The sequence below is a fragment of the Melanostigma gelatinosum genome (genome assembly GCF_949748355.1).
Source record: "Melanostigma gelatinosum genome assembly, chromosome: 8".
In the NCBI taxonomy this organism is placed as follows: domain Eukaryota; kingdom Metazoa; phylum Chordata; class Actinopteri; order Perciformes; family Zoarcidae; genus Melanostigma; species Melanostigma gelatinosum.
The window spans coordinates 16,437,727-16,465,386 of NC_136641.1; the positions used below are offsets into that span (position 1 = coordinate 16,437,727).

At 41.9% G+C, this 27,660-nt stretch overlaps 1 protein-coding gene across 1 annotated transcript; it reads left to right on the top strand.

Annotated features, from left to right (window-relative positions):
• Positions 1-4,997: 4,997 nt before the first annotated feature.
• On the top strand, positions 4,998-27,660 carry ngfa (nerve growth factor a (beta polypeptide)). Its single transcript, XM_079274423.1, has 3 exons — positions 4,998-5,157; positions 25,109-25,216; positions 26,390-27,660. The coding sequence occupies exon 3, from the start codon at positions 26,401-26,403 to the stop codon at positions 27,289-27,291; it is 891 nt and encodes a 296-aa protein (XP_079130549.1). The 5' UTR covers positions 4,998-5,157; positions 25,109-25,216; positions 26,390-26,400; the 3' UTR covers positions 27,292-27,660.

Below are 27,660 nucleotides of genomic sequence, written 5' to 3' on the forward strand. Positions count from 1 at the left end.
TGAAAAAGATGTAATGATTATAGTCATTCAACATGTGACAAAGACCCTCTCCATTGCACACATTTGTGGACTGTCCAGACAATAAGAGACTCGCACACTGAGTTGAATGTTTATTGTAAGGTTCTGATATGGTCTCAGGAGTAATTATTGAAGGTCGGGCCTGTAGCCACAAACATATTATTAGTTTGCTTATCTGTAACTTAAATAATTGAATATATGAATGGTGCTGTCAAATAACATGCATGTTCTTACTTACCTCTTACTTACCTCTTTCCTCTCCAGGGTGTTCATCCTAAAAGAGCCCCCTGGGTACAAGCCCACCATTTTATAGTTCCGGGAATGTACCATGTGGGAATTACTAGAGGGGTGGTCGGAAAATTGAATCCTCTGTTTGGGCTAGAGATGATCTCTATGGTGAAGTTTTACCACAATAGAGATCAGATAGAGAATTGACCTTTAGAATGTTAGGCATCTATTTTAATGTATTGTTGTAGATTAGGGGATTGTGTGGTAGAGTGAGGGGCGGAGTCGCCTATCTTGCAGTGATGTGGAGGTCCTAGTTAGTGGCAGGCTATATAAGGCTGCCATGATTACATCTAGTCTGTCGCTGCCAGGACCACATGCTGCCCGTGGGCCCTAGAAAAGTTATGCCATGTCTTTCTTTGTTGTTTTGTTGGTGAAATAAACACCTGGTTGGGCACACGTACTCTGTGTCCTCCTCCTACTTCCAAAGCTGCGGGCCAGCCTAACAACAATAACATGGAGTCTATATCAGCGTCCAGCTGTGGGATTCACAACAGCATATGTTCTTAAGACTTAAACTCTCATCCCAATAACTTTGGCACAGACCCAGACACAAAATGAACACAAGATGGTAGATTCAACATTTTGCCAAAATCTCTGGGAACGGGACGCAGTAGCAGTGGGGCATGTCACAGAAACAATGGTGAGAGAGGCTGAAGGTTAAAACAGTTACCCAGCACACAGAACCACAGTAACAGAAACAGGCACGCATAAACACACACAGGGACATTTGGTTTAATGCAGTGCTCGGTTTCCTCTGAGAGGAGATTAAGATTGGAAGGTAAACGGTGGGAACAACCGGAAAACTAACCAGCTTGTGACAAACGTCTTAATATCACATGAGCAAATGGTGTACATAATTAAGTGTATTTCTATGAAGTTTCAGGTATGTTTTTGCTGTTGCTCTGAATCCATCTATACATCCCGTGCATGGTGCGCACAGTGTGTATGAGTGTGAGGCCGGCTGTTTGCTAGCCTGTGTACACCGCATGGCTGGACAATAGCGGGATTCTGCCCAGCTAGGCCGTGGGTGGAAGAGGACAGAAGAGTCAATGAGTGAAGAGGCTTCTGGGATGCGTCAGCGCAAGGCCATGATGAGGGTGTAGGAGGACGAGCCCTCTAACTCAACAATGCGCGGAGGAACGGCCATTCACTCGCCTCGCAGGAAGACACGCACATGCAGACAGCCATAGGCACACACAGTCAACAAAAGGTGCAGGTGAAATTAGGCCATTCATCCCCCTTCCTCGTGGTATATGGATAGCTGGGCCAGAAAGCCTTAATCAATGATGATTCTTTGGCGTAGGTTTTCGCTAGTCAGGAAAAGAAAGAATGAGCGCTATGGGAAATGTGAGAGGAGAGATGAGTCATTAATCATTGAGGCGAGTCTGACCAAAGCTAGTGCAAAAAAAGAAAAGATACGTCACGCAGAGTGCTTTGTGCATGATCTTATCATGGCCATTAACAGCAATAAAAAGTCATGCCAGGTATCAGATGTAAGAGGGTCATCAAGGAGTTTCATAATGTGTGCTTGTACATTTATTCAGCAGGAAGATTTTGCTCAAATCGTATTCTTTACAAAAATGTCATGTAGTTAAAGGAAATTAAAAAGGTAGCTTATGTGACCATGCTGGAAACCAATGACTATTTCTTCTTTTTAATGATTTCAGGGTTCTAACAGTGCCAACAATGGCAACAGTGCTGACAGAGCTACCAGTGTTTACCTGAGGGCGAACCAGAAGGTACGCTTCTGTGACAATGTCTTAGTCTGGACGGCGTCATTAACTATTACTTGTGTATCAGCGCAGTGCAGAGCGGCGGCCATGAGTGCCAGAGGGACATGCTCACATGTATGTGCGGCCGAACAGGTTATTCATTTTTTTTTGTTTTTTGAAAAAGCCCCGAAAGCTCGGATTACAATGCACACACACACGCACGTGCACGCAAACACACACACACAAAAGTGATTATTAGTGTCATTAGAAGCTTTTTAGAACTATGGTTTATATGATAAGTTTCACTGGAAGTGATCACTATCAAAAAATATCTGCCTCCCTTCATTCACACTCGGCATGAGAATGACTGACACGCAACGTTAAAGGGTTGGTTTACTGAAATTATAAAAAATATAAAAACTGTTTCTATTTTACCCTTAGTTGTATCTTCATACAGTTTTTTTGGCCAGGTCATGAAATACCTTGCTTGTTGAATGAAATGTAATTGTGGTTCTAAAAGCAATTCACATTTATTTTTAAAGAAAATAAGCAGAAACATCTTGTCCAGAAACGGTGTCACAAATATAATACATAAACCCAAAACTGCCTCAATAGATCCATGAGAAAATGTTTTTTTGTTATTTGGGTGAACTGACCCTGATTTGGCTTGATAACCTGTCACCTGGATTACTGTGAACCTTATTCAACAGAGCGACGGCCAAATTCATTGAAGTATGACGTCATTCCTTAAATGTTTGAGATGAATGAGGATGCGTGCTTCAATACGAGCATGTGTTCGTTTCAGCAGGCATGTGCCTGTGCAGCACCTTTGTGCCAGGGAGAAACCTGTCCAACCGCTTCCGTCAGATATCACTGAGATGCATATCGAGCGTGGCTAAGGATTAGACTGTTAAGAGTTTCGAAGAAACCAGTATTTGGGTTTGGATGCTGATTTTACGCTGGCACGCTGCACTGGTGCCCTACAACCGAAGATCTGCGGCGCTACGGTATCGTTACGTCTAGGCGGGATTCTGACTTAGAGGCGTTCAGTCATGTCCCACAGATGGTAGCTTCGCACTATTGGCTCCTCAGCCAAAATATTTGCATATTTAACAATTGTATGGTTTCAAAATATGCAAATAATGAAGATTATGTGTGCAGAATACAAATAATTATACATATAATTATGCACTGGGTGGTAAGAACAAGACGTCAGGTCTTTGCAGGCATTCACTGGAATTTATAGAGCTATAAATTGAAGACCACACATTAGGGCTGGATTGTGACTCATCCCTGTAACAGCATACTTTACAGCACCGAACCCTGACACAACCACAAACTGCCTTGTTTTCATGATCACAGGAAGGTGTGTTTTTTAAAGTGTTTTTTTTTTATAAACACACAACAAATTCATCGTCATTATTGTACAGTTGTATCTCACTGATATACATATTATAAATTACATAATTAAGTGACTAAAATGTTAAATGACAAAATCAAAAAGGTTCAAAAATATTCAAACCCTCATCGTAATTCTGCTTCGACAAGAACTTACCCAAAGCTGTTCAGCAACGCAGTTTTTAATGTCACCTGCATTTACGTGTCGGCCAGAAATTAAGATCAAACTCATGCACGCGGATCCTCCGAAGCAGCCGCGGCATGCAAGTGTCTGAAATATGAGGATATTGGTGCACTCTTGACCTCCTCTCTACCCTCCCAACCCAAAACACTCACCCCTCCACTGCATTTCTCACCCTGAACTAACCCGTGTGGGGTGCAGGGTCAGGGTTCACTGTCTGGGGGGGTTCCCCTTTCAGGGTCAGCCTCGATAACAAGGGTCAAAGCAGTTTTGACAGTGGCACAAGCTTGTACACAGAAACACACACACAGAAAATATCGCCCACAGAAAGCCTCAAAAACAGCCCCACCAGATTTAGGGAAATGCCCACTTGGGTAAAAGCATTTCTGTTTTCCCAAGAGGAGGAGAAAGGGATGACACTGACACGCAATCCTTCCTTTCTCTCTTTTCTTTCTCAACTATCTGTCTGTCGGAGCAGAGGGGTGGGATGGCTGTCTGCTCAGCGCCGGGGGCTCTGACAACGATACGGTTCAGGTCAGAGAGCTGTGAAAGAGAGAAACGCATAGAACCAGAAAGAGGGTGAGAAGGCAAGACTTGAAAATAAAGATGCATAAACAAGAGAGGGAGAGAAATGTCAGAGAGGGACTGTTGTGATACTGGAGCCTGGAGGCCCTGCTGAATGCAGGGTGTGGCTGATCTCTGCCCAGGGTGAGGGGGATAATCGTAGTTGCGTGGTTTGCTTGTTGCTCTATCTACCAATTTCTCTCATTTGACATTGACAAGTAGCAGGGGATGAATTCCTGGCTGCAACAGACCATCACAGTTCTGTTCTTGTAACTCCATGAATTGGACTGTAGACGTGTTCAATGTCTGAACAGCAAAAGACAGCATATTTACAACGTCAGCTATTGTGAACTACATTTCCGAAATGGTGGAACAATGACGTTGATGGTTTAACCACATGCATGACGAATGCACGCAAGTTGCACCCCCAAGTCCATATCCAAGCGTATCTACGTACATATGCCAAGATAGAAATGAATCAGGTCTGGAACAACAATGACAATCTTGGGAAGCTTTCACTGCACAGGATATACCCTGACCTCGCTATTAGGTGACGCCAAGTCTCAAATTAGTTGAATCATCGCCGAGTGAAAGTTTATTTCCACAGATTAGCGCAAAAGAGACCAACATGAATGGAGAGGATGAATAACAGCAGCTAGTTGCAAATTATGAGCAGCTGTACATTTTTTTCTTTTTCGTTACAGAGCACGTGAGAAGGGTAGGCACTAGGACCTGAAGTGAGCCACATGGGAGGGAGGGAGCAGCTTTGGGACTCCTTTTACTAAACTTTCAGAACAATCCATTTCACAAAGAGTGTGGGAGGGAGACAGACAGAAGTGAATGGCCCAAGACCTGGATTCACAACTTTAAAAGCAGGAGCGGGATTTGGAGATTGGGATAATTCTGCCCTTGGCCTGGAGAGCGTGAGGTGGAATATAGCAGAGTTCATCTGGAAGTTTTCCCTCACTGGGAGAGCAGAGAGGCATTAACAGGGTGGTGAGTCTTACCTTATTCTTTTTTAACTTTAATTAAACATTCATGTTAAATGTTAATGTGTGGGGAATGTAAGTGTGCATATAGGACATAGAAACAGAAGAGAAGTTTTCTCCGTACCTGTCATTAAGTGAAAGTGGAGCCTCTGAATTGAGATTGAGCTCAGCAGCAGCCAGTTAAGTTCTCTGTTGGGGGGAGAACATTTCAGCTGACAACCAGACATACACACACACACACACAGGAGGTACTAAGAAAAGTTTAGATGGGTTATAAAATGTTCACTTAGACACAGTAGTTTTCCAGTTATACACAGATGGAGAGAGGTGATAGAAGAGGAGAGGATGTAGAGTGAATAGAGGTAAAGGTTTTTAAAAAAGGGGGTTCTCCAAACTTCAATGGGAACCAGTTCACTGTTCAGAAAACTCATGGGACATCAGGTTACCTTCATTCTTCCTCTCCCCTTTTTTCCTGTCTGTCTCTCTCTTTCTCTCCCCCTCTTTTTCTATCTGTCTCTCTCCGCTCATGTTACACAACCCTTAAAGGACTTGTAGATTCTGATGAGCTCCAATACCCGACATGAAGTAGTGTTGCTGAGGTTATCCGTATGTCTGGGTGGGGCCTGGTGCTTGCATGGGTGTGCAGCTGATCAATGTTTTACACTCCGATATATAATTGTGTGTGTGTATGCAAGCATGTGCGCGAAACACAGACCTCATGCCCGCCACTCCTACCAGGGAATTCCTGTCGGGCTTTGACAGGGGAGGAATGTCACCGCGGACCAACGTTTACGCACACAAACAAACATCACACACACCAAAGGCTTCAACAGTGACCTACAGGCACAACAGGTTGGCCAGCCACGTTAAACCTCTTGTGTTATTTTGATTTAATTTGAATATGAAGAAGATGTAAAAATATAGATGTTGGATTGGGGTTTTGAAAAATGCAAAAAGCCCATATTTATGTCACACACACTGTATCTTTACACCGTCTGCTTCAATAGCATTGTGGTGTGTGTGTGTGTGTGTGTGTGTGTGTGTGTGTGTGTGTGTGTGTGTGTCGGATAAGAAAACCTTTTTAAAACCGTCAGCGCAGGCAAAGGAGTAAAGATCTCTTTTGAGAGAAAGGTGCTACGTCCTGTACAAAATTATTGTTCTAAGTTGTTTACGAGCTTCTATTTTGCTGCCAGTGTGTGTGTGTGTGTGTGTGGGGGGGGGGGGGGGGGGGGGGGTTGACTGTGTTTTCATCACCTCTCTGTTGGTTCACAGAGGAAGTGGAAAGAAAAAGCTTCAGCAGTCTGGCTATATATCTTACATGACATTCAAGAGATGGTGTGCATGTGGTTAACGCGGGATAATTCAGAGTGCATTCTCTTAAAGCTCAACTAAAATGAAGACGCATCGGTGTTTGAGGCCTCCTATAGATTTTCTTTATAATTTACATTTCACGTCACCTCTTTTAAAAGGAAAAAAATATTAGCCAAAAGGCAGGAAATTACATTTTACATGTGATGGTCTCATGAAGGCACCCACTGGTTTTGCACATGAAATCAAGCCATGTGTAAACGGGTTCATTGTCATGGTTCTGTCACAGTGAATGAATAATGACGGTAGCCTGAAACACGGCCAACAACAAAGCCATGAATGGTAAACCCCACTAAATATACAGTATGTCTACCAGTTAATACAGTAGATCTACCACAATGCCTGAGATATAGCAGAGACAATAATGTAGAAAAATTGCACTAACATCATTTTGCAGGCTAAATGAATAGTCCTTTCTCAACGAGTTTTTTCAAAAATCTGCTGTTTTTAAACCAACAATTAAACTGCCTTTTCCCAGAATTGTAATGTACAGTAGAGCTTTGCTGTTTACAATGTATATTGGCTCCACTGCTGGCTCATGTGTGACTCACGTCAATCATGCAGAATGATCCAGAAGCTTGCCGACTAAAAGGGCACTTGTGATCGCGCTTTAACGGCAGTTTTTCCCCCATTTGTTCCACATTAACGTTACAGGATATTAAATTGCAATTAGGGATGATATCTGTAACTTTGGCTGGAGTTTAACATAGAAATGTCCATCTCAAATGTTCTCTCAATGTGCTCATTAAATCCAGAAGATCTCCCAATGGCAAAAACAGCTCAAGCCCTACAAAGTAGTGTGCGTATGTGTATGGAGGGCAGATGGACACTGCTGTTTTCCCCTGCAGACAAAGATGTCTGATTATTCATGACCCTCTCAGGTTTCCCTTTGAAGCTGAATTACAGCTTTCCCTATGTTAGCACCTGTGTGTGTGTGTGTGTGTGTGTGTGTGTGTGTGCGCGTGTGTGCATATACGTAGGTATAGTGAGCGAGTGAGCAAGTGATATAAGGTGATACTTTACAATTATTTAAATATTTGAACGAAGACCATGGGTTGTTTTCTATGTAACATTTGGGTTATTTGCCCAAAAGAAAAATATGGAATGGTTGTTATAATCTTGTCAGACGCGCATTGTTTTGTTATGTACAAGCAACAATGCATATGTGACGGTTATAAGGTACAACTTCAGTTTGCTCAGTGAATTATAATAACCAGTGAATTACCCAATGGTAATATAGTAAATGACACAAATACTGGGTCCAAACAACCCATTAGTATTGGGTAAAGTTAAGCCAGTATTTACAGTTACATTCATATTCTTATCTATGCATCTTATTATTAACAATCTTACTTTCCATCAGGAGACTTGTGGTGTTTGTGTCCCAAAGTGTTGTTAAGTTATTGAGTTATATGTAAGTGATGTTCGTGACACGTTTTCCATCCTTATGTTGTGTTGTGCATGTTTTACTTAGTTTACGTACTTATTTTAAGCCCAACCCTGAGGATATTCCTCAACCTTACTTAGTAGTTGTGTTTCCTAAACCTAACTGCAGCCCTTTCAGAGTAACAACAGCAAAAAGCCCAAAGTGCGTAATCACGACCCGCAGAATGTCCCTAAAATACGCTTTCCAACGAGCTCAGGTTGGGTGACTAGACAGTGGTCAGTGGTATCTTGGGATTGTGTGTACTTTGTTCTCGTTTTATCTCAAGAGTTCACGACATGAAGATGCATATGCCCTAATGCATAGTTAGCTACGTGGGTGCATTAATAAATTGATTATTTGTGTCCAATAAATGATCATACATGTCATACAATTGCAAATATTTGACAAATAGCAGTTGTGCTTGTTCATAAAACGGCTCAAATGTCAACGCATTACAGTCAGATTTAAAGATGTTTTTTGATTTAACTGTGGCTTTGTTCAGTGCTCTCTAGTGTGGCGACGTAATACAATGCCATCAGCTCAACAGGCATGCAACTTATACTCAGATTATGACAGAATGAAGCAGCTCAACTCCCTGAACACATAAAGGATGGAATGATGTGAGCTGTCTAACTGCAGTGTGTTGTAAAGGACACCTGGGCAGGGGAGAAGTTGCGACAGCACACCTGGACAGTCGATTTAATTGCCTCCATTTAACCTGAGGAGTTAAAACCAACCACACTAACCTATAAAGTAAGACTACAAACATAAATATCATTGAAATAATGCCACCTAAACACAAGCAAGCACAAGCCCATATCAAACATTGTTGTTCTCGTAACTCCCGTTGTGAAGCCCAAATGCACTGTGCTGGATTTTGAGCGATAAAGCACAAAAATGTCCCGACATAAAATAAGGAATGAAGATTTGCATTGTGGCTTTTATTCGGCAAGTTCACTATTGCCTGTATTTTGTAGATCTTAATACTCTATTTTGTCCATTTCTAAATCCATTTTTCCAAAATTATAGGGTTAGGGTTATATTTATACAGTGTAAAGCGTCGGTATTGTTCCTTTCATCAGTCTAATATAGACAGCTCCAATTTAGAACAGTGATCTAGACCAGTAAGGATTGTAATGATATGATGTGGTTAAAAATGTTAAATTATATTCTTCATGTTGAGGAGAAAATGTCCTATTGTGTTTTTGTTTTTGTTCCAGGCCAAAAAAAAAAGTTCCTCATTACCAACATACCACCAGACTTTGTTTGACTCGACTATTGTTACTAAAGAAATCTTACTTTTCTACAAAAGTAACAAAGTGTGTATGTATCCATTCCTTACCCAGGTAGCAAAATATGATCCTTTTCGTTTTTTATCCCAAATCCAAGGAAATTGACTTGTTGAAAATACTTTTTTTAAATTGTTGATTACATTATTTTTGTGTCATTTTGCATCTTCGCCTCGTAAGGCTTTCTGTGCCACATTCACATGTCAGTCAAGCATTTTAAGTCACATATTTTTCAAATTCAACAGCCACTTTGTATTTGCTATTATCTTGTGTAATACACGTTCAATGCATGCGTTTGCCTTAAGAACAACGCATATTATCAGGTAAAAAATGATCTCTTTGTGAGAAAGTGGTGATGTTTAAACATCCCGAACAAAACTTCTCTTTTTGGGAAAAATGAGGAGATGATGATTCATGGTTCAAATTGTAAACCCAGACCCTGCTTCGGTTATCTTTTGGGTCACTAGAGCTGTGGTCTGGCACAGGTCAGTGCACAGACTTGGCTGACAACATCTGGTGTAAAGTGAACCAGCTGAAGTGTTCTGTCTGAAACCAGTGGGAGAGGTAAGAGGTCAGAGTTTGGACTAGGGGGTTACGTCTGTGTTTGTGGAGGAAAACGGGGACCAGCAGGTCGCTGCAGGTCAGGATCCTAAACCGTGTGGCACTGGAGCAATGTGGAAAACATAGAAACCTGACGTCAGCCCCAGAGCTGCAGTAATTCTTGTTGACGTTTCCTTTACAAACATCTTCTCACAATGTTTGGGGGGGAAATTTACTCAACAGAAATCACAACTAACTTTGTTTGACATTTGCAATTTACGGGGTTTGAACAGAATTGTCAGACATGAGCAGATTCTTTTGTCCCAGCACCTTTTCCCTCCATATGGACCTAGTTTTCAGCACCATACAAAATCAAGATAATGCACTCCTGTGTTTGGACTTCTCTCTACATTGAAAACTGAATCCAGGACTGTTAATGCAAGTCAGTCTTTGTGTTGCAGATCTGATTTCCACAGGTGCTCCATCAAAGGGTTATGTTTGCCTGTGTCTGCCTGTTTCTATGTATCCACTCGTGTGTGTGTGTGTGTGTGTGTGTGTGTGTACACTGTGTATAGATACTAAAAATTACAACTAAATGTGCAGACATGCCTGCTCATTCCACATTAAATGCCTCTATGACTTTCAGTTATGGCTCGCTTTCCTCTCATGCGTGTGCACGCAGCCCAAACACACAGTAGCTGGTAAGTCACCAAATTACCAGGGCTGTAAGAATAACAACTGTTGTGGTCTTAATCTGTTGACTTAGTGCCCGTCTGGTGTTTTTAACTGTTTCACTGAAACCACTTTCTACGTGCGAGTGTGTGTACTTTTCGATGAAGGCACGTCTCACTCTCACTTTCCTTCCCCTTTATCCCCATTGGTAGGTTTGTCTATAGCTTGTCCGAACATGAAACTCTCCCTCGTTGCCATCAACAGAACAAGAATACTTGATCCTTTCAAATGTTTGAATTCACTCCAAAGCCTCACAATTAGCAGCTGCTATCAGATGCTTTGTTTTAAAAAAATATATATTTGTTTCAGCCATGTAATAATCTGTACTTACAATTTCCCAGAGTGATCAAGTTTACTCCAACAAAGAAATGATGTGTATATGTACACATGTGTTTATGTTGGATACTCAAACACCCACATGCCCCGAGGAAACAATCAAAATCACTTATTTGTATTTTGCCGCTTTGGGAATGCAGTGTGCAGGGGAAAGAGCCACTGGCTAGTCATAACAGACTGGTCTCCCACACAATGAGCAGAAATTAATAAGGAGCCATTCTTCTTATAGTTGTTTTAGCCAAGACAGGATCTGAAAAACTAAGCCGGTTTCGCCACCTCTGCTTTCAAACAATCTGATTTATCTGTCATCGTGTTATTTTTTAGTTAAATCTCGAGGATTAATGGTGTGTCATGAGGAGTTTTGGGGAGGATGACGCTGTAGGAAGCCATTTCTCTTTGCTGGATTAAGCCTACGCATCCAACTCCACAGCAAATATTAATTCATATAAAGCCCCGCCGCAGGTCACATCCACACAAACACACATGCAGTCTTGCTGGAAAGTAGCCTCTACATCTCTTTCACCATAACTCTGCTCACACGCTGAACATGGCATGCTGCTAACAGACAGAGGATGGGCCTGGGAGGTCCCAAGCAGACAGGTGGTTGACATCAGCTAGAGGGGTAAAAGAGGGAGGGGAGGGAGATATGGACTGAAGGAGATAGGGAGGCAGAGAGACACAGAAGCCGAGAGAGAGAGAGAAATGACGGAAGGATTTTTCAGACCACACAGAATACAAAAAAGGCCAAGGGGTCAAGTCTTCAGTGAGAGGGGTGAGACTGTAATCAAACAAACGCTAGAAGTGACGACAAGATCATATTTTTTCCCACTCTTCAGAGGAGTCAGTACAGTTCTGACAAGGCCCTCTATAGCAAGAAGTGGATTGCACAGTTTGATTAAATGGAGAACACAACTTCAGACTCCAAGTGGTTTCAGGAATGGTAGCACGCTCACCATGACAATGGTAACATGCTGATGTTAAGCAGATATGCTTACCATGTTAGCGCCAAGATATGAGCTAAGAGTTACTAATCAGCAGTAATCTCAAAGTACAGCAGAGGCCAAAGGAAGTGTCATTTATTTTACTGGCATTTAGTTCTTTTTTTTAGATCGATAGACTTTATTTCAGACTCGGGGTCCATACAGACAGATACATAAAAAGACAGACACAAACAATAAAAGTACATAGGCCTAGCAATGCCTTACAAAGAGACAGCTGTACCAATGCCGCCACAGCTGGGACTGGTAGCGTGTGGTGCTAAACCTTATGTTGGTTAAAACAAGTATGATCCCATTTACAGAGTCATTCAGTCTACAGATGAATTTGTACATGAGATTTCTTAAAACAGTTTGGAAAGTGTTGACTCGTGCAGCCGCAAACATTTCACTGGCACTACTCCATCTCGGTCTCTTTAAAAGTATTCTCATGGCGTCATTGTACGCTACTTGAAGTCTCTGTAGACTCTTTTTTTTGCAGTTTGACCACAAGTGTGCAGTAGAGTGGAGTACAATATGCTCTGAACAGAGACATCTTCACTCCATCTGTACACAGACCAGACTAACGTGAGAGACTGTTTGCTTGTGCATACATCATACCACATTGCCTGGAAATGTCGTTATCATCAGACATGTGTTCTGTTAAAAAATGACCAAGAACTTTGACTTCACTACAGACACCAAGATTATTGTCAGACAATTTGAAGTCAGGGAAGTTTAGACATTTGTCCTCTTTAGTTCTACAGATCAGGATAGCACTCTTACTGGCGTTGTATTTGATGTCATGTTCCACACCGTACACAGTACATATAGTGAGGAGCTGCTGAAGACCAGCGCTAGAAGGACTAAAGATCACCAGATCATCTGCATACATGATGTGATTAACCAGAGTATTTCCAATCATGCACCCAGTAGTACAGGCTTTCAGTTGCTTGGACAGATCATCAATATACAGATTAAACAGAATTGGGGACAAATTTCCCCCTTGTCTGACACCATTGCTAACCCCAAATGGGGCTGACACACTTTTACCCCATTTTACTTGCATACTCTGGTGCGCATACCAGTAAGCCAGAATTCTCACTATGTATGTGGGGACACCTCTTTGGCTCAGTTTAAAAAATAATTTACGATGATTAACACGATTAAAAGCTTTGGAGGCATCAATAAAACACATAAGAAGTGATGAGTTTTGACCTCTGTATTTGTTTACAGTTTCCTTTAAGGCATATAAACACAAGTCAGTCTCATGTTTGGCTTTGAAGCCGAACTGGTTATCTGTGGAGGTGATGAAGTCCTGTATTCTGTCCAGCAGAATTCTTTCAAGGACTTTTGACAGGACGCTGGCCAAAGCAATGGGCCTGTAATTCTCTAGGCTACATACTTTACCAGCTTTGTTTTTAATGACTGGCACTAAGAGAACAGACAGCATTGAGTCTGGTAACAAGCCGTGAATCATGAAGCCAGTAAAACAAATAGCGAGGAGAGGAGCTAACCTCGGACGAGCATATTTAAGGTGTTCAGCAGTAATACGGTCTAAACCACTTGCTCTGCCTTCAGACAGTTTGTTGATAGCTTGGTGCACCTCATATGATGTAATTACCATTCACTCATGACTCTCAGAACTGTCCACGCTGTACAAATCACTTTTGATGCAGTTAAATCAGGTGCTATAATGCTGTCGCCATAACTCGGCAATGTTGTCTGTTCCTGAAATTCCATCTATAGTGCATGGTAAAGATGTTTTACAGTTAAGAGCTCTCACTTCTTTCCAAAAATCAACTACGTTGTTGCTTAGCAGCTTCTTGGCCATGGAGTCAGCCCTCATGGCTTGATCATTCTTGCAAATGAATATCTTGCATTGGTGAGCTTCTTGTACTCAAGCACTGGTCCTTGTCTGGGTCTACCAGCTAGAGCCCATGATTTGAAGGCTTCACAGGCTTCAGCACGATACTCAGCTACATACTCGTTCCAGCCAGGTTTGATGTTATGAGTCTTATTATGATGCTTGTAGTAGGGCTTGCTGGCTTTATACAGAGCACTTACTATATCATTGTACATGAAGCAAAGATCTCTCCTATGCACCACATCCTTACAGTTAACGTCAGTACACATAGCTGCATCTCTAGGTAGATGAATATGACTGAAGGACTGGTCTGTACGAGCAGAATACACTAAGACGTCCTCTTCAGTGAGAGTTGACCAGTCAAGTTTTTCTGTGTTGACACGATTTCCATTTCTAGATAGCGCCGGCAGATGTTCAACATTTATCGACATAGCAAAAGGTATATGATCAGTTGTTGCTGCTCCATAAAGAATGCCCATACATCCCAATGAAGCATGAGCATCAGCTGTACTAATACAATGGTCCAGCCATGATGTAGTGTGCCAGGCCTCACTAATGTATGTGTAGCTATCTGTAGGCAAAAGCACTTCGCTTGATAATATAAAATAATTGTCGTTACAAAACTGAGCCATGTGCTTGACAAATACTGAGCTTGTGTCTGAGATATCTGCATTCATATCCCCAATAACATAAATACTAGAAGAAGTATCTTGAATGAAGGAATTGATGAAGGCAAGCCTATTTAGACATTCATCCTCATTGTGATTGCACTCATAGGGTGTATAAACATTTAGGATAATGAATACCTTATCATCATGAGTAAACTGTATTGCAACACACCAGCCAACACCAAGCCTGACCACATTTATCAAAGAGTCAAGCTTCTTATTCCAGAGAATAGCCACACTCCCTGGAATCCTTCCTCTGACTATTCCCAAGCCAAAGTCAGTTGTAGACTCCCCAGCACCATGAAAGTTATCATTAAAAGAGTTGAGTTTTTCCAAGTCTTGCTTCGGTAAGAATGTCTCTTGTAAACATAGTATGTCACAATTCTCCAAAAGGTTGTCATTACATCAGTTATAAACTCAAGCATAGATATATGTCACATAAGAGATCGTTCTTCCTCTGAATACCATACATGTCTGCTCAAAATGTTAAGGCAATCTAACCAATAGATGTTGAGATATTGTAGTCTCAACCAACCAACCAACACTGCTATTCACTGAGCCACGCATGGCTTAAATATAACGGTAAAATCAGGATTTGAGGTTACTGCAAAGAGGCTGACAGTTATGCATGATTGCTCTTTAAGGCCACATGGCAGCAGGACGATGTAGTCATGCAAGTGAGGTCTTTACCTATTTTACTTCGGTATCCTGGAGTGAGATACTTAATCTCTACATGCTTCAGAGGCTGGCTGGCTGACTCACTCTTTGCCCCCAAACAACCGGGCAAAAAGAAAATTGAATTAAGTTTAACAAATCAAATCCATGTTACACCAATTTAAATTGAAAGGCAAAGCTGAACATTAGCCTGCAGCCGAGCACTTTAACTATTCCTCTCAAATACATTCGAGACTTTCATCTTAAATTTAGCCCATTATCGTCACAGAACTTCTCTCATTGACTAGCTCTCCACCCTAGCTACCCGTCAGATGTGGGGAATCTTTATATGCTTATTGTGTCACGCAAGACAATAGTACTACTGTACATGCGTATGTTAATGTCTGACGCAACATAAACCCAATTTGCGTCTATGGGCCAACACCCATGCTCATGGCATCACGCAAGTGGGACGTAATGGAAAAACTTGGGTGTCTGAGTGAGTGCATCTGTCTATTTACGCCCACGTTTTACTTCATGTACTCCAGCGAATTTACCTGGGTGACTCACTCACAATCGCTTTGTTTTGCTGTTGTGACAGCGTGCAGTCAAAGTGTGAAATGCAAATCCATACGCTCGAGGCTACGAGCTGTGAAAGACTCATTCAGAGCATGTACCAGATCGTAAGATGAGTCAAATAAAACTCAAGATAATGAATTTAATGACTCACTCTAACATTATTCAGTGATCTTTATCAGACACACAACTGAGATTTATTTCACCTGATCAGTGTTTCAATCACTTGCATGCTGATACTCTCCGGGTGGATTAGTAACATGAGTGAACCTCTGCTTGGAGAACATAGAATCTTTTGAAGTTCTGCTTCGGTGGATGCCCCGGGAGAATATAACCAACATGAGCTAAAAGACCTCTGAGACAGATGGTTTTCTGCCTGCTGGAGCAGAAAGGGGAGAAATGTTGGTTTCTGTGAAAGTTATTGAGAGTTAAGACACAGCAATGAAACTCCATGTGTCTCTTACTCCTCAACTCTTTGCAACTCCCCAGAGCCTTAATTCCTCCCTCCCTCCTTCCCAGTCCTTGAACTCCTCTTTGTCTCAATTTCTGCTCCCCGACAACCTTGTACTTCCATGCTCTGCTTCTTTGTATCACATCCTTCTTTATTTGCCAAATTCCCAAGGCATCTCATTGCCCATATGTACCCCGCCCTCCATAACTTGTTGCCTCTCCCCATCCCTTGATGTCTCTGATTCCTTCCTCTCCATCCCCTCTCCCCTCTGTCTACATCTCCGTCCGTGGCAAGACAGGCATTCCTGCCTCTGGTCCTCCTCGTCTCAGTGCTCCACTGTGGGATGTTAGATTCTCACAAGGAAAGGGGAGTTATTACCACGGCCATGCCAAAAGATTAAACATTTGTCATGAGAAGATTGTTGAATGTCAAGGTCATAAAAAGTAGGGGTCTGGAAAACATGTTAATCATTGTGTTCGGCCTGCGTTCAAGGCCTGGAGGACTGGCCTCCCACGTCTGTTGGTCCAGGACAGGGAGAGGGTGGGTTGACTGGGGATGGGCCCGGTTGTAGGATGGGGGGGGGGGGGGGGGGGGGGTTGTGGCTGCGGTCTTGCCTTGTTGCCAAAATAAGAAAACTCAGACAGAGTTAATTATAAAAGAAAATGATACAGCATCATACCACTACAATTCATTGTTTGTGACAAACGTTTGAAAGTACAATCAAGACACAAAGCTCAAAGTTCACATCATTGCAGGAAAACACCTCCAATATGTGGTGTGTTGCGATGGCTCTGCGATGCACCAAAAGTTAAAATATGTTAGGCATTGACCAGAGTTGTGCTGACCTTTGTGTGGGCACATCCAATCGTTGTTGACCACTGCTTGGACTGAAAGATGGCCGAAAAACGTATTACTTGTTTCTGAATTTTCAGAACTGTACAAAGAAAAAGACCTCATATCAAGACTAGACAAACAGAAGGTTTTGACTTGGCAAAATATCTGTTACAAAAAACACAGAGTCTCTGAAACAGACTGATCTACTGCCAGCAACATTAGCATTGTAACATTAAAGCATCAGTTAGTACAGCTGGGAGTGCCGACCAACATGGAACACGAAGCACAATATTCTTCATTTTCCACTGCAATGTGAATATATATCCACATTACATCGAGGAAAGGGCTCATTCATATTGCCATTGAGCCTTTGTATGAAATATATCTTACTTATTTGCGATGCAAGCCACAACATATTGCCCGCCAGTTCATGAACATCTACAAAAATATCTATATTACATAACAGGCCGTTTCTTTTTTCTGGGAACGAGCTAGAAACCACATTGTTAAACAAAACAAAAAAATTATATTTATCTGTGTACAAAGTGCTGCATTGTCTTGTCCTGCATTGTTTAAAGTTTCTATTTGTTACTCGTCCCTTTCTTCCAAATGCGATTATTGCTGAATTTCGCCCTCAGCAAAAACGCTGTTTATTTAGGATTCCATTCACAAACACCACAAGGATTCAATGAATCAGTGTTTGACTTCCTGTTGGACAATGTGTGACAACTGGGAAAATACTGGGGTTACATAGTCATGTCTCTGCTTTGTCTCAGGGTTGCCCTCGCAAATAAGAAAAAAACTTTGAACACATACTGTGCCAAGAGCCGACTTAAAAGTTGTACCATATGTAACACGAACGCATATCTGAAGACGTGCAAAGTCTCAGCTGAAAATAAGATAAAGCCCAGAGAGATACAGTGTATGCCAGACTTAAAGCCTGTGGTTCCTGGAACTGCAGTTCAGTATCTTGGAAAGGAATCGGAGCCTCGTCAATGTTGAAGTTCCTCTGAGCCTTGCTACATCTAAGAGAAAGCAAGACAATAGGAGTGTATGTTGACTTAAAATGCACATACGTACATAATGCATATTATTGAACCTATTGTCTGACAGCAATGTGGGACACATTTAGAAGGCATATAATACCAAGCTAAACTGCATTGGCACAGTTTTACCCTCTTGACTTTGTGCATGAGTGAGAAAAAAAAAAAAAAGAGTAAAAATGGAGCCATATGCAGACATCCAAGTCCAACAGTTTGAATGATGCCGAGACAAATTCCTTCTATGCTAATCAAAATCCCATTGTTTCGGTTTTTGGCATGTCTTTAGAGAAATTATTTTACAGCTTCTGAAGCAGTAGCCAATTATTTGTAGCCCACAACACAATAAAACAAACCCACACAGTCTTGGATTGATACGGCAAAGGTCGAATACCGGTTTTGTTGTGTAATTTTCCCAAAACACAAGGAAATGATAACTAATCCACAAGAGCAGTGCTTTGCACCTGCACACAGTTGCAATACACAGAAATGGCCGTGTATCCATGAAGTCACCTCTGGCTTTTAAGCGTGAGAGAAAAGAAGAACAATAGGTCAGATTCCAGGAGCAGAAAGGGAGAGCCGGCATAAATGAGACAGACTGTCAGACAGAAAGAACCATAGAAAGTCACAAAACAGCAGGATGAAGACACTGGCTCATTGCCAAAGTCTGTTCCTTTTAGTTTCCACACCTTGGCTCCCTGCTTCCCTGATATTGTCAAGATGCCCTGAACACAGATATATATAGATCTATATATATATTAGGGGTGTAACGGTTCACAAAACTCACGGTTCGGTACGATACAGTGGAGCCACGGTTCGGTACAGTAGAAAACTATAAATGCCAGAGAAATGTACTTGATTTTAAAATATATTTATTCATTACAACTAACATCATAAAGTTATTCTTTGACTTTGAACAATGATGGAACTATACCTGAGTGACTCATCTTCTGGGGTGTCTTCTTAGCAACACATAAGCATAAAAAACAAAAACTGCTCCTTAATGTTATGTAGTATTGTTACTTACATCTTGCAAAAGAGATTTTTAATCTCAATGGGACTACCTGGTTAAATAAAGGTTTAAAAAAAATAAATAAATAAATATATATATTTTCTTTTTCCCCAAACGTATTCGGTTCGTCATGCGTACCGAACCGTGAGCCTCGTACCGAACGGTTCAATACGAATACGCGTACCATTACACCCCTAATATATATATAAATAGATTTATATACAATGTTTGTTAAAGTACCATACACCAGAGAAACTGCATTACAAAGGTAACTCCCTGATCATTTTATGTCCTCTAACCAATGTAACATATTGCTGGACCTTATTGAGCAGCTGGGATACATTAAAAAGGATCTGGACGCTTGGTACGATACATTGAGTGGCGGTGTCAATACAGCATTGAATAAATGTCTTAAGAGAATATGTAATAGCCATAAAGGCTTGAGAAAAAGCTTACAAACCTTACTGGAACCAAGATTTGCAGATTTTATGAGACAATCTAAGAACAGCTGAAAAATCATTTCTTAGCCGTAAGAACAAATCCCCGAACGAAGGGCTGAAGATAGAATCCAAGGAAAAGAAAAACAAATTCGAAAAGATGTTCTATCGATAATAATATTCATACAAATATTTCAAATCAATTGTTGAAGTCACCGAGGCTGTTGGAAGTGTTGGAAGCATTATTCAGACTCAGTGGCAGAAGTCTGTTATTAAACCAATTCTTAAAGCTTCAAAAAACAACCCTAAGCTGCCTCTCAGTTGTATGGGCAGAAGTCTTATTAGCTGTGTGTGTAAATTGTATTCTTCACTTTTACATGACAAACTGGTAAACCACCTTGACAGGACAGGTTTTCTTGTGGACGAGCAAAATGGATTTAGAAAAGCCAGAGCATGTATTGATCATATACATGTAGTCACTTCTATTTTACGTGCAAATATTAAGGAGAATCGGTCTACATTTGTGTGTTTTACTGATTTCCAGAAGGCATTTGACTGGGTTAATAAGGAACTTCTTCAATATAGGTTATTAGAAGCTGTTGCCCATGTTGAAGTTAATGAATACACAACTGGTTTCCCCAAAAATTTGGTGTGAAGCAAGGAGATTGTTTTTTCTCCAACATTGTTTTCCCATTTATATCAATGATTTAGCTCTTCAAATGAAAGCTTCTAATTTGGGTGTTGAAGTTGATGATCAGACGGTGGGCATATTATTATATGCGAACGATGTAGTTTTACTTGCTGAACAGGAAAAAGATCTGCAGACTTTGCTGAGCGTTGTTGTGCAGTGGTGCTGGAAATGGAGGCGCGTGGTAAATCAAGGCAAAACACAAATAGTACATTTTAAAGACGAAAATCATTAGAGAGAAGTTAAGTTGTTTTTAACTTTGGTTCAACAGTGCTATCATACACTGACCAGTATAAATATCTTGGCATTACTCTTGACGAGCACATGACATTTAATCGCTCAGTCAGTGGGAAGAGCACTGGGATCTGTACTGAACAAAGCTAAACATTGGGATTAATCTACCCACACAACTCTATACTTCATGCGTATGGCCTGTGTCTAGGTTTCTGGTGTTTGTGGTTTCCGCGACCACACAAGTTGTAACACTGTGCATCGCAGAGCTATTAGATCCTTCTTGGGAGTTCACAAATCTACTTCGGTTTTGGAAATGATTGGGGAGATATAGGTTGAGAACCTCCAAACATCAGACCCAAATGCTTCGTCTTCAGAATAGACTTGTGAAGATGTTTGATCAGAGACTAACTGACAAAAAGATATTTCATTGGGGTGTATTATGCATGGCCATCCCTGGGCTAAAGGTTTGAAACCTCTGTTTAATATGAACAAGTCGTCATTCATTTTCCAGACCACATTACTTTGTAATATTCAGGAGATTAGGGCCAAACTGTTTGTTATGAATGGAGAAAAACTGTCTGTTGATATATGGTGTAAACAAAAGTTACAAACTTTTTGTCTCATAAAGAATAACTACAGTGCAGAACTTTAAGTATAATAAAAGACAAAGATCCCAATGTGCACAGTTATGCTCGGGAACATTACCTCGGGGGAAATTGAGAATGTGGTGCACTTTTTGTTTTACTCTCCTATCTAAGAGGACATAAGGGACGAGTACTCATTAGTACAATTACTTCCATTGATGTTGATTTCTTTTGGCTGAATGACTGTGAAAACTTTGAGTTGTGCTTCAGGAAAGGAACCTTTTTTGTAGCACATTTTATTTGCCAGGCCTGGGAGACAAGGCAAAATGTGTATGTATATGTATGTACACACACACACACACACACACACGTTTAATATAAGGTCAGTCTTTTGAAAGATTGTTCTGAGAGAAAGTTGGAAACACATTTTAGCTTTGTGATGAACACGCCAGGCATATTTTATTGCAGCACCCAGTAAAAACATTAAGCTGAAGCCAATACAAGCGGATGTCAAAAACTGCACATGCGTTCTTTTTCCCCACACATTGTGGGAGTTGGTTAGTTCCTGCCATAACAGTTTGTACAGTGTCTTTTATTCTGCATATCTTGCATCATTTGTAATTGCACTGTGGAGTCAAGTGCTTAAATGGTTGCTTAACATAAAATCAAGCAAAATTATACAGATTTTTTAAAAAGGTGGAATTTTCTGACTGTCCAACCGGTGCTGCGTATCAAACATACAAGACTTTTAAAGTGTTTCCAAGAATAGCCAGCCTCACTGACAGCTTCTCAAGAGTGTAACTTCATTGCACTTTTAACAGACGCTGCATGACATCATTTCACGTGACAAAAAAAAAAATACTTGATTCATGGCAGTGAGGCCACGAGGTGGCTTGTCTGACCTGTCACGAGCAGATTGTTTTTCAGTGGTTGAAAAGCTTCAATTACAACAGTGACTGAAACAGTGACTCGATGGCAAATGGAGGAAATTGCAATTATGAATGTGGCTCTAATGTAAAAAGGAATCTGACACACACACGAGTTCTGTTGCAACCCTCAAGAGTTTCAATTCCAGTGGAACACTCTCCAAACGTAGGAGTTACTCAAAGACCGATCCTTTTAAGTCCTTGCAATGATCAAGCATTGAGTAACGAGTTTACACACTATTTCATGAGAGGAAATAAATATCTTCAAACATTTGGATGCGGTTAAAAAGGAAAAGAGAGCAAGTTGACCTGGCAGTGCTCCCTCTTTGATAATCATTTCCCGTGGATGACAGCAGGAGGAACTGCACGACACTGACATGATGAGAGACACTGTTTACCTTGCTCTCTTTTCCTCTGCATCACCTTTCTCTCCATCTCTGCAGCTGTCAGTCTCTCGTCATCACCCCCTCATAATCTGATGCTGTTGTCATCGCGCCGATAGAGAGATGCGAGTTTGTTCGAGAGACCTGTTGACGTGCCGCTCCCGCACATCTTTTAACAAGGACTTGTATCTCATGATTCATGTACCGCACAGATAGGAAGAAGCCCCCGCTAAATGTAAACTAATCTCGGATTGATGGCAGGCGACGCTCTGCTGAACTGCTCATGATTTGTCCCACCTGCCATGTGGTCATTGTATCACACTCAACACACCGCACTGTAACCACATTTGGCAGCTTGTAGGTACCAGAGTCTGATCAATGGAGCATCTTGTGGACTGGCACACTAAATGAAAATGTGTTACTGGCAAACACTGCTTTGTCAGTACCAGTAAATGTGTGGCTGGGCTCCACTGCCTTGGGCTAAGTAATTAGTCTCTGGCTGAAGTGTTTTCCTCTCGTGCTGCCAAATGATTGGTTTTCCAGGTCACGACCTCGCAGCTGTGTGACGCATCTTTTCATTCCACATACTTTCATCAACTTCAGCAATCTTGTTGAACCAGGTAGTGCCACGTGGTGCCTTGAACGCTCATGCCTTTGTTGCATTTGAAAGTGATGCATGACTCAACGGAGATGGTCTTGATTTACAGTTTGGCAAAGCTGGGGAATCTGCGTGTTGTGAGAAAGGGAACCTTCTTCGAGCAGGGGGACGCTGCAGCAAGCCACATGAGGCCGTTTTACAAAGTCGGTTCTCATAAACATCCTCCTTGGTGCAAACTGTACAAGGCATGAATCACACAAGGATATCCAACAACTGCTTTGTTTATGCCAATGTGTATTAATACAGTATGTTCAGTGTCTGGAAATATGAACCATATTGTGTCTGTCATTTCTGTGGTATTTGCTTCAATGGTTTGGAATACCTTTGTCATTATTTGGCTGGTACATGTGAGCAGAACCATCTCCAACTCATCAGGGCATCTCCCATGTGCATTTGTGAGATTTCTTTTTTTCTGCCCTGGACACTAAAGAGGAAAACAGCTTACTGTCCTGTACACGTCAAAGTGCGGGGCGCCTCACACAGAACTCAGACTTCCTGTTTTATCAGTACCATATGGACCCCCCCCCCCCCACTGTGATGTGGGATGTACGCTTACACGTAAAATCCATTGCACTATTTCAGCTAACATTTCCTATTCCAGGCCTTCACCCGAAAAATGTGGCTGAAATTTCTAACTTTTACACAATTTATGGAGCAGAAACCGCAAAACCTTATGACAAACAAACAACATTCGGAGGATGTCTAAGCACTGTTCACTGAAAGCCACAGGAGCATCTCACACCATTTGTTATTTTGCATACAGTATTTGTGTGAGGGGGGGTCAGAGGGACAGCCAGACAGATTGTGATCCAGTTCTGAAGTAATCCCATAAGTCAAAAGGTGCTTTCTAAACCGCTCTGACCCCTGTGCTCCTACGCTGCAGTGTTTACGCTGGCTCCACTGTTATTAAACACAAGCCACATATTTTTAACATTAAGATCCTCCAGGCTCACCCTGGGCCATGTAAATAGTGAGCGGCCCGTCAGCCGGGATCAATCAACTCACTGCCTGTTTGGACCAGCTCCATATGTGTGTGTGAGTGTGTAGGCGTGCATGTGTACGATTGTGTTTATTGAAACCAAAATATATCATTCGAAAGTCTAAAACGATGGCGTTCTCTACCTCCCAAAACTATTTTTTTAAATACCCGTGCACATATATCACATACAGTAGAATCACAATACGATGCATGTGAAAAGCTGAAGCCTGTCTTATATACTATAGCTATATTTAAATGTGGCGGGGTAAAAGTAAGGTAGTGGAAAAGAAGCATAAACAAACATTAAATACTCAAGCACAAGTTTCTTAAAATACAATACGAGAGTATAAGTAGACATTACTATCGTTTCTCTCTACCGCTGCCAGACTAACAAGTACTCTTGGTTTGTTGGAAAATAACTGAAGTGAGACAAGTTAAATTCCTCTCATGCATCAGAGTTTCTATTTCGGATGGGAACACGGTCAGTGACATCCTGATATTTCTCACCTGCCTGTCCGTTGTCTTTGATTTGTGGTCTAAGCAGACAACACTGACCTCTTCTGGTTGTTATATGCTACACTCTGAGGATTTCAATGCAAGTAAATCTAGAAGACCCAAGTCCCACAAAAGATCAAATAAAAAACTAGATGTTTCATCTTTGCAAACATCATGATTCACTTCAGATGATTATTTATTTATATAGATAGAGATATAGATATATAGATATAGATATAGATATAGAGATATAGAGATATAGATATATAGAGATATATAGATATATAGATATATAGATATATAGATAGATATAGAGATATATAGATATATAGATAGATATATATATATAGAGAGAGATAGAGATAGAGAGAGATATATATATTCTTTTTTTTATAAACGGAGGTGTGGAATGCCACACATTCCAATGTATGGCAAGTCTAAACTCTTAGAGTTAAACATGGTGAGTGTGTGTGTACTTAGTATGAGATAAGGTCAGACAAAGGTAAATTCTGTATGCCTGTGAGAGCAGTGGTTGTCTATGAGTTTTGATAGGAATGAGTACTTTACTACTTGTTCTAACTGGTAACTGTATCGGTATGTCAGTAGAAAAAGAAAGCTTTACATATACTATATGTCCAATGGGCCATCTCAAGGACAACTAATTAGTTCCATTTTTGTTTTCTTGTCAGTAACCAGTTTCAGTAAAATATGGATCCCACAACATAGAATTCACTGCTGCACATAAAAGGCTAAATCGTGAAGCAATGTGTTTAAGTTAAGTCTTTTGTCTGTATTTTTGTGTTACAGATCTGAAGCTCAGGGGGTCCAGATGGCAGGCATGAGGGGCCCGGCCTGCACTGGAGTCTGGCTCTAGAGTCCACAGGGGCTCCCACTTCAACTGGACACATTCCACAGGTAGGCTACACATCAACACTCAGCACAGCAACAAACAAAACAAGTCATGTTCTATTACGAGGACCAAAGACGTCCCTGTGATGCAGAAAATGGACTGAAGGATTCAGCAGCTAATTTAGTCGTAACGAATAATCTAGTGCACATATAAAACACGTGCTTGAAGTAAAAGACAACAACAGCAACAAACAATTACAAACCGCCAGGGAAAAATGTGCCCAAAACAAGTTGAGCCCAATCAGATGTAAACAAATGTATATATTAGGACATTCACAGCAAGTCGAACCACAAAACCAAATGTAAATAAATACACATTGCAAATCAAACAAACACTGCAATAGAGATTTCAAATGAATACACAGACTCAGCAGCATAGCAAAGTCAGCCAGCAACACATCATCAGCTGCAAGCAGGAGCCATACATGCGAATAAGTCATTCACTCATCACGAGTTGACTCTTGACCAGCACAGCCAGCCAGGCTCAACCGAGAAATAACCAACAACGATGCAGCTGCATCTTAATGGCATCGCCAAGCAAACACAACCTGGCAACACATGCAATGTCACTGACCGGCTGTGAGTGAAAGCACAAGAAGTGCAGCAGCAGGTACTTAGGTTTGGCCCCGGCATAATGGTGAGTGGAAATCCAGCGAAGAGTCCCCGTGACGGACACTGCCTCGTTCCGACAGCAAATCCAGGAAACTTCCCAGGGTTTTTATCAAGTAATCCAATACGAGAAGCAGGACCGTGTCAGGCCATGAATGTATGGGCTCAAACCAACAGACATTGATAGTAACAGGTTGTAATGCCCGCGCTGTGCACCTACATGAACATGATTGGATGTCACGAGTGTCTTAGTCGATGTGTGAATGAGCCAATCATTGAGACGCATATTGAAAACACCTGATGCTAATCAGCCAGTACTGGATAAAGATAAATGACAGAGCCATAAGAAATGCCATCAAATTGCTTATTGTAGTGTCAAAAATGTATATAGCAAATCCTGACATTTGAGCTTCCAAAAATGTTTGATACACTCACTTTTTATTCAACACGTCAAAACATAAACAAAATATGTGAAGTGAAAAATGAAAAATATATATTTTCTCCTTTCAATGTAAGCAAGACACATAGGCACAATATCTGAACTTTTTCCCCCCCTTGTGCTTGGCTCAGGACGTGTGCCCATGAGGTCGTCACCACTGGTCCTGCTCCTCCTGATCGGCGTCCAGGCTGTACAGAACATGGGAGGTGGATTGGCCCAGTGCGCCGGGGCAGCCAACCACAAAGTCGGACAGCAGACGGCAGCCAATCACAGAGCAGGACAGCAGCAGACCACAGCGGGGGACCACCTCTCTGAACACCATTCTTCACAAGAGCATCATAGGACCAGCCACCACAGGACCAAGAGGCCCCATCGGGCAGCTTCATACACCCAGGATAGGAGCCCTGTCGTCAGGCAATCTACGTCAGACTCCCCCCCAGACCCCTTCAACCCAATAGTGGACCCCAAGCTCTTCTCCAAGAGACGTTACCGCTCCTCGCCCCGTGTTGTCTTCAGCGAGGTGGCCCCATCACATGATGCCCTGGAAGGTGAGGGCAATGACATTGAAGGGGTGAGTGGCGTGAGGGTAAGGCGCAGAGCAGGGTCGCATACCATGCACCGAGGAGAGTACTCAGTATGTGACAGCATGAATACCTGGGTGGGCAACCTGACACGAGCCACAGACATAGCTGGGAATGAGGTGACAGTGCTGCCCAACGTCACAATCAACAACGTGGTGAAGAAACAGTTCTTCTATCAGACTACGTGCCGGTCCCCAACGCACAGAGGCTCCGGGACTGCAAACGGGGGAAGGCCAGGGGGACGGGGTGGCAAACAGGGCACCAGATCAGGCACCTCGGGCTGTCTCGGCATCGACAGTCGCCACTGGAACTCCTACTGCACCAACACACACATATTCGTGAGCGCCCTGACCATCTTCAAGGAACGGACAGCCTGGCGTTTCATCCGCATCAACGCTGCATGTGTGTGTGTTCTCAGCAGGAAGTCTTGGGCGGGACGACTGGGGCACTGACTGAGGACGACGACTCCTGACCACTGAACTATGAACCAAGCACACACATTTCTACTGCCACTGCAGCTTTATTGCCAATACTGTAATCCTCTTCCCCACCTCCAAACAGACACACACACACACACACACACACACACACACACACACACACACACACACACACACACACACACACACACACACACACACACACACACACACACACACACACACACACACACACACAGAAACAGCTTCATATTCATCCAACCCTTTGGCCCCTGACCCTACCTCAGTCTGAGAAGTCCTGGTTGTTTTAAGTTATGAGGACTGCATGTCATATTTATAGTTTATACAGTCAAATATGAAAATATACTGTATACAGTATGT

What these genes read in the sequence shown, in the direction of transcription:
- ngfa (XM_079274423.1), top strand. Translation starts at nt 26,401, where the DNA reads ATGAGGTCGTCACCACTGGTCCTGCTCCTCCTGATCGGCGTCCAGGCT.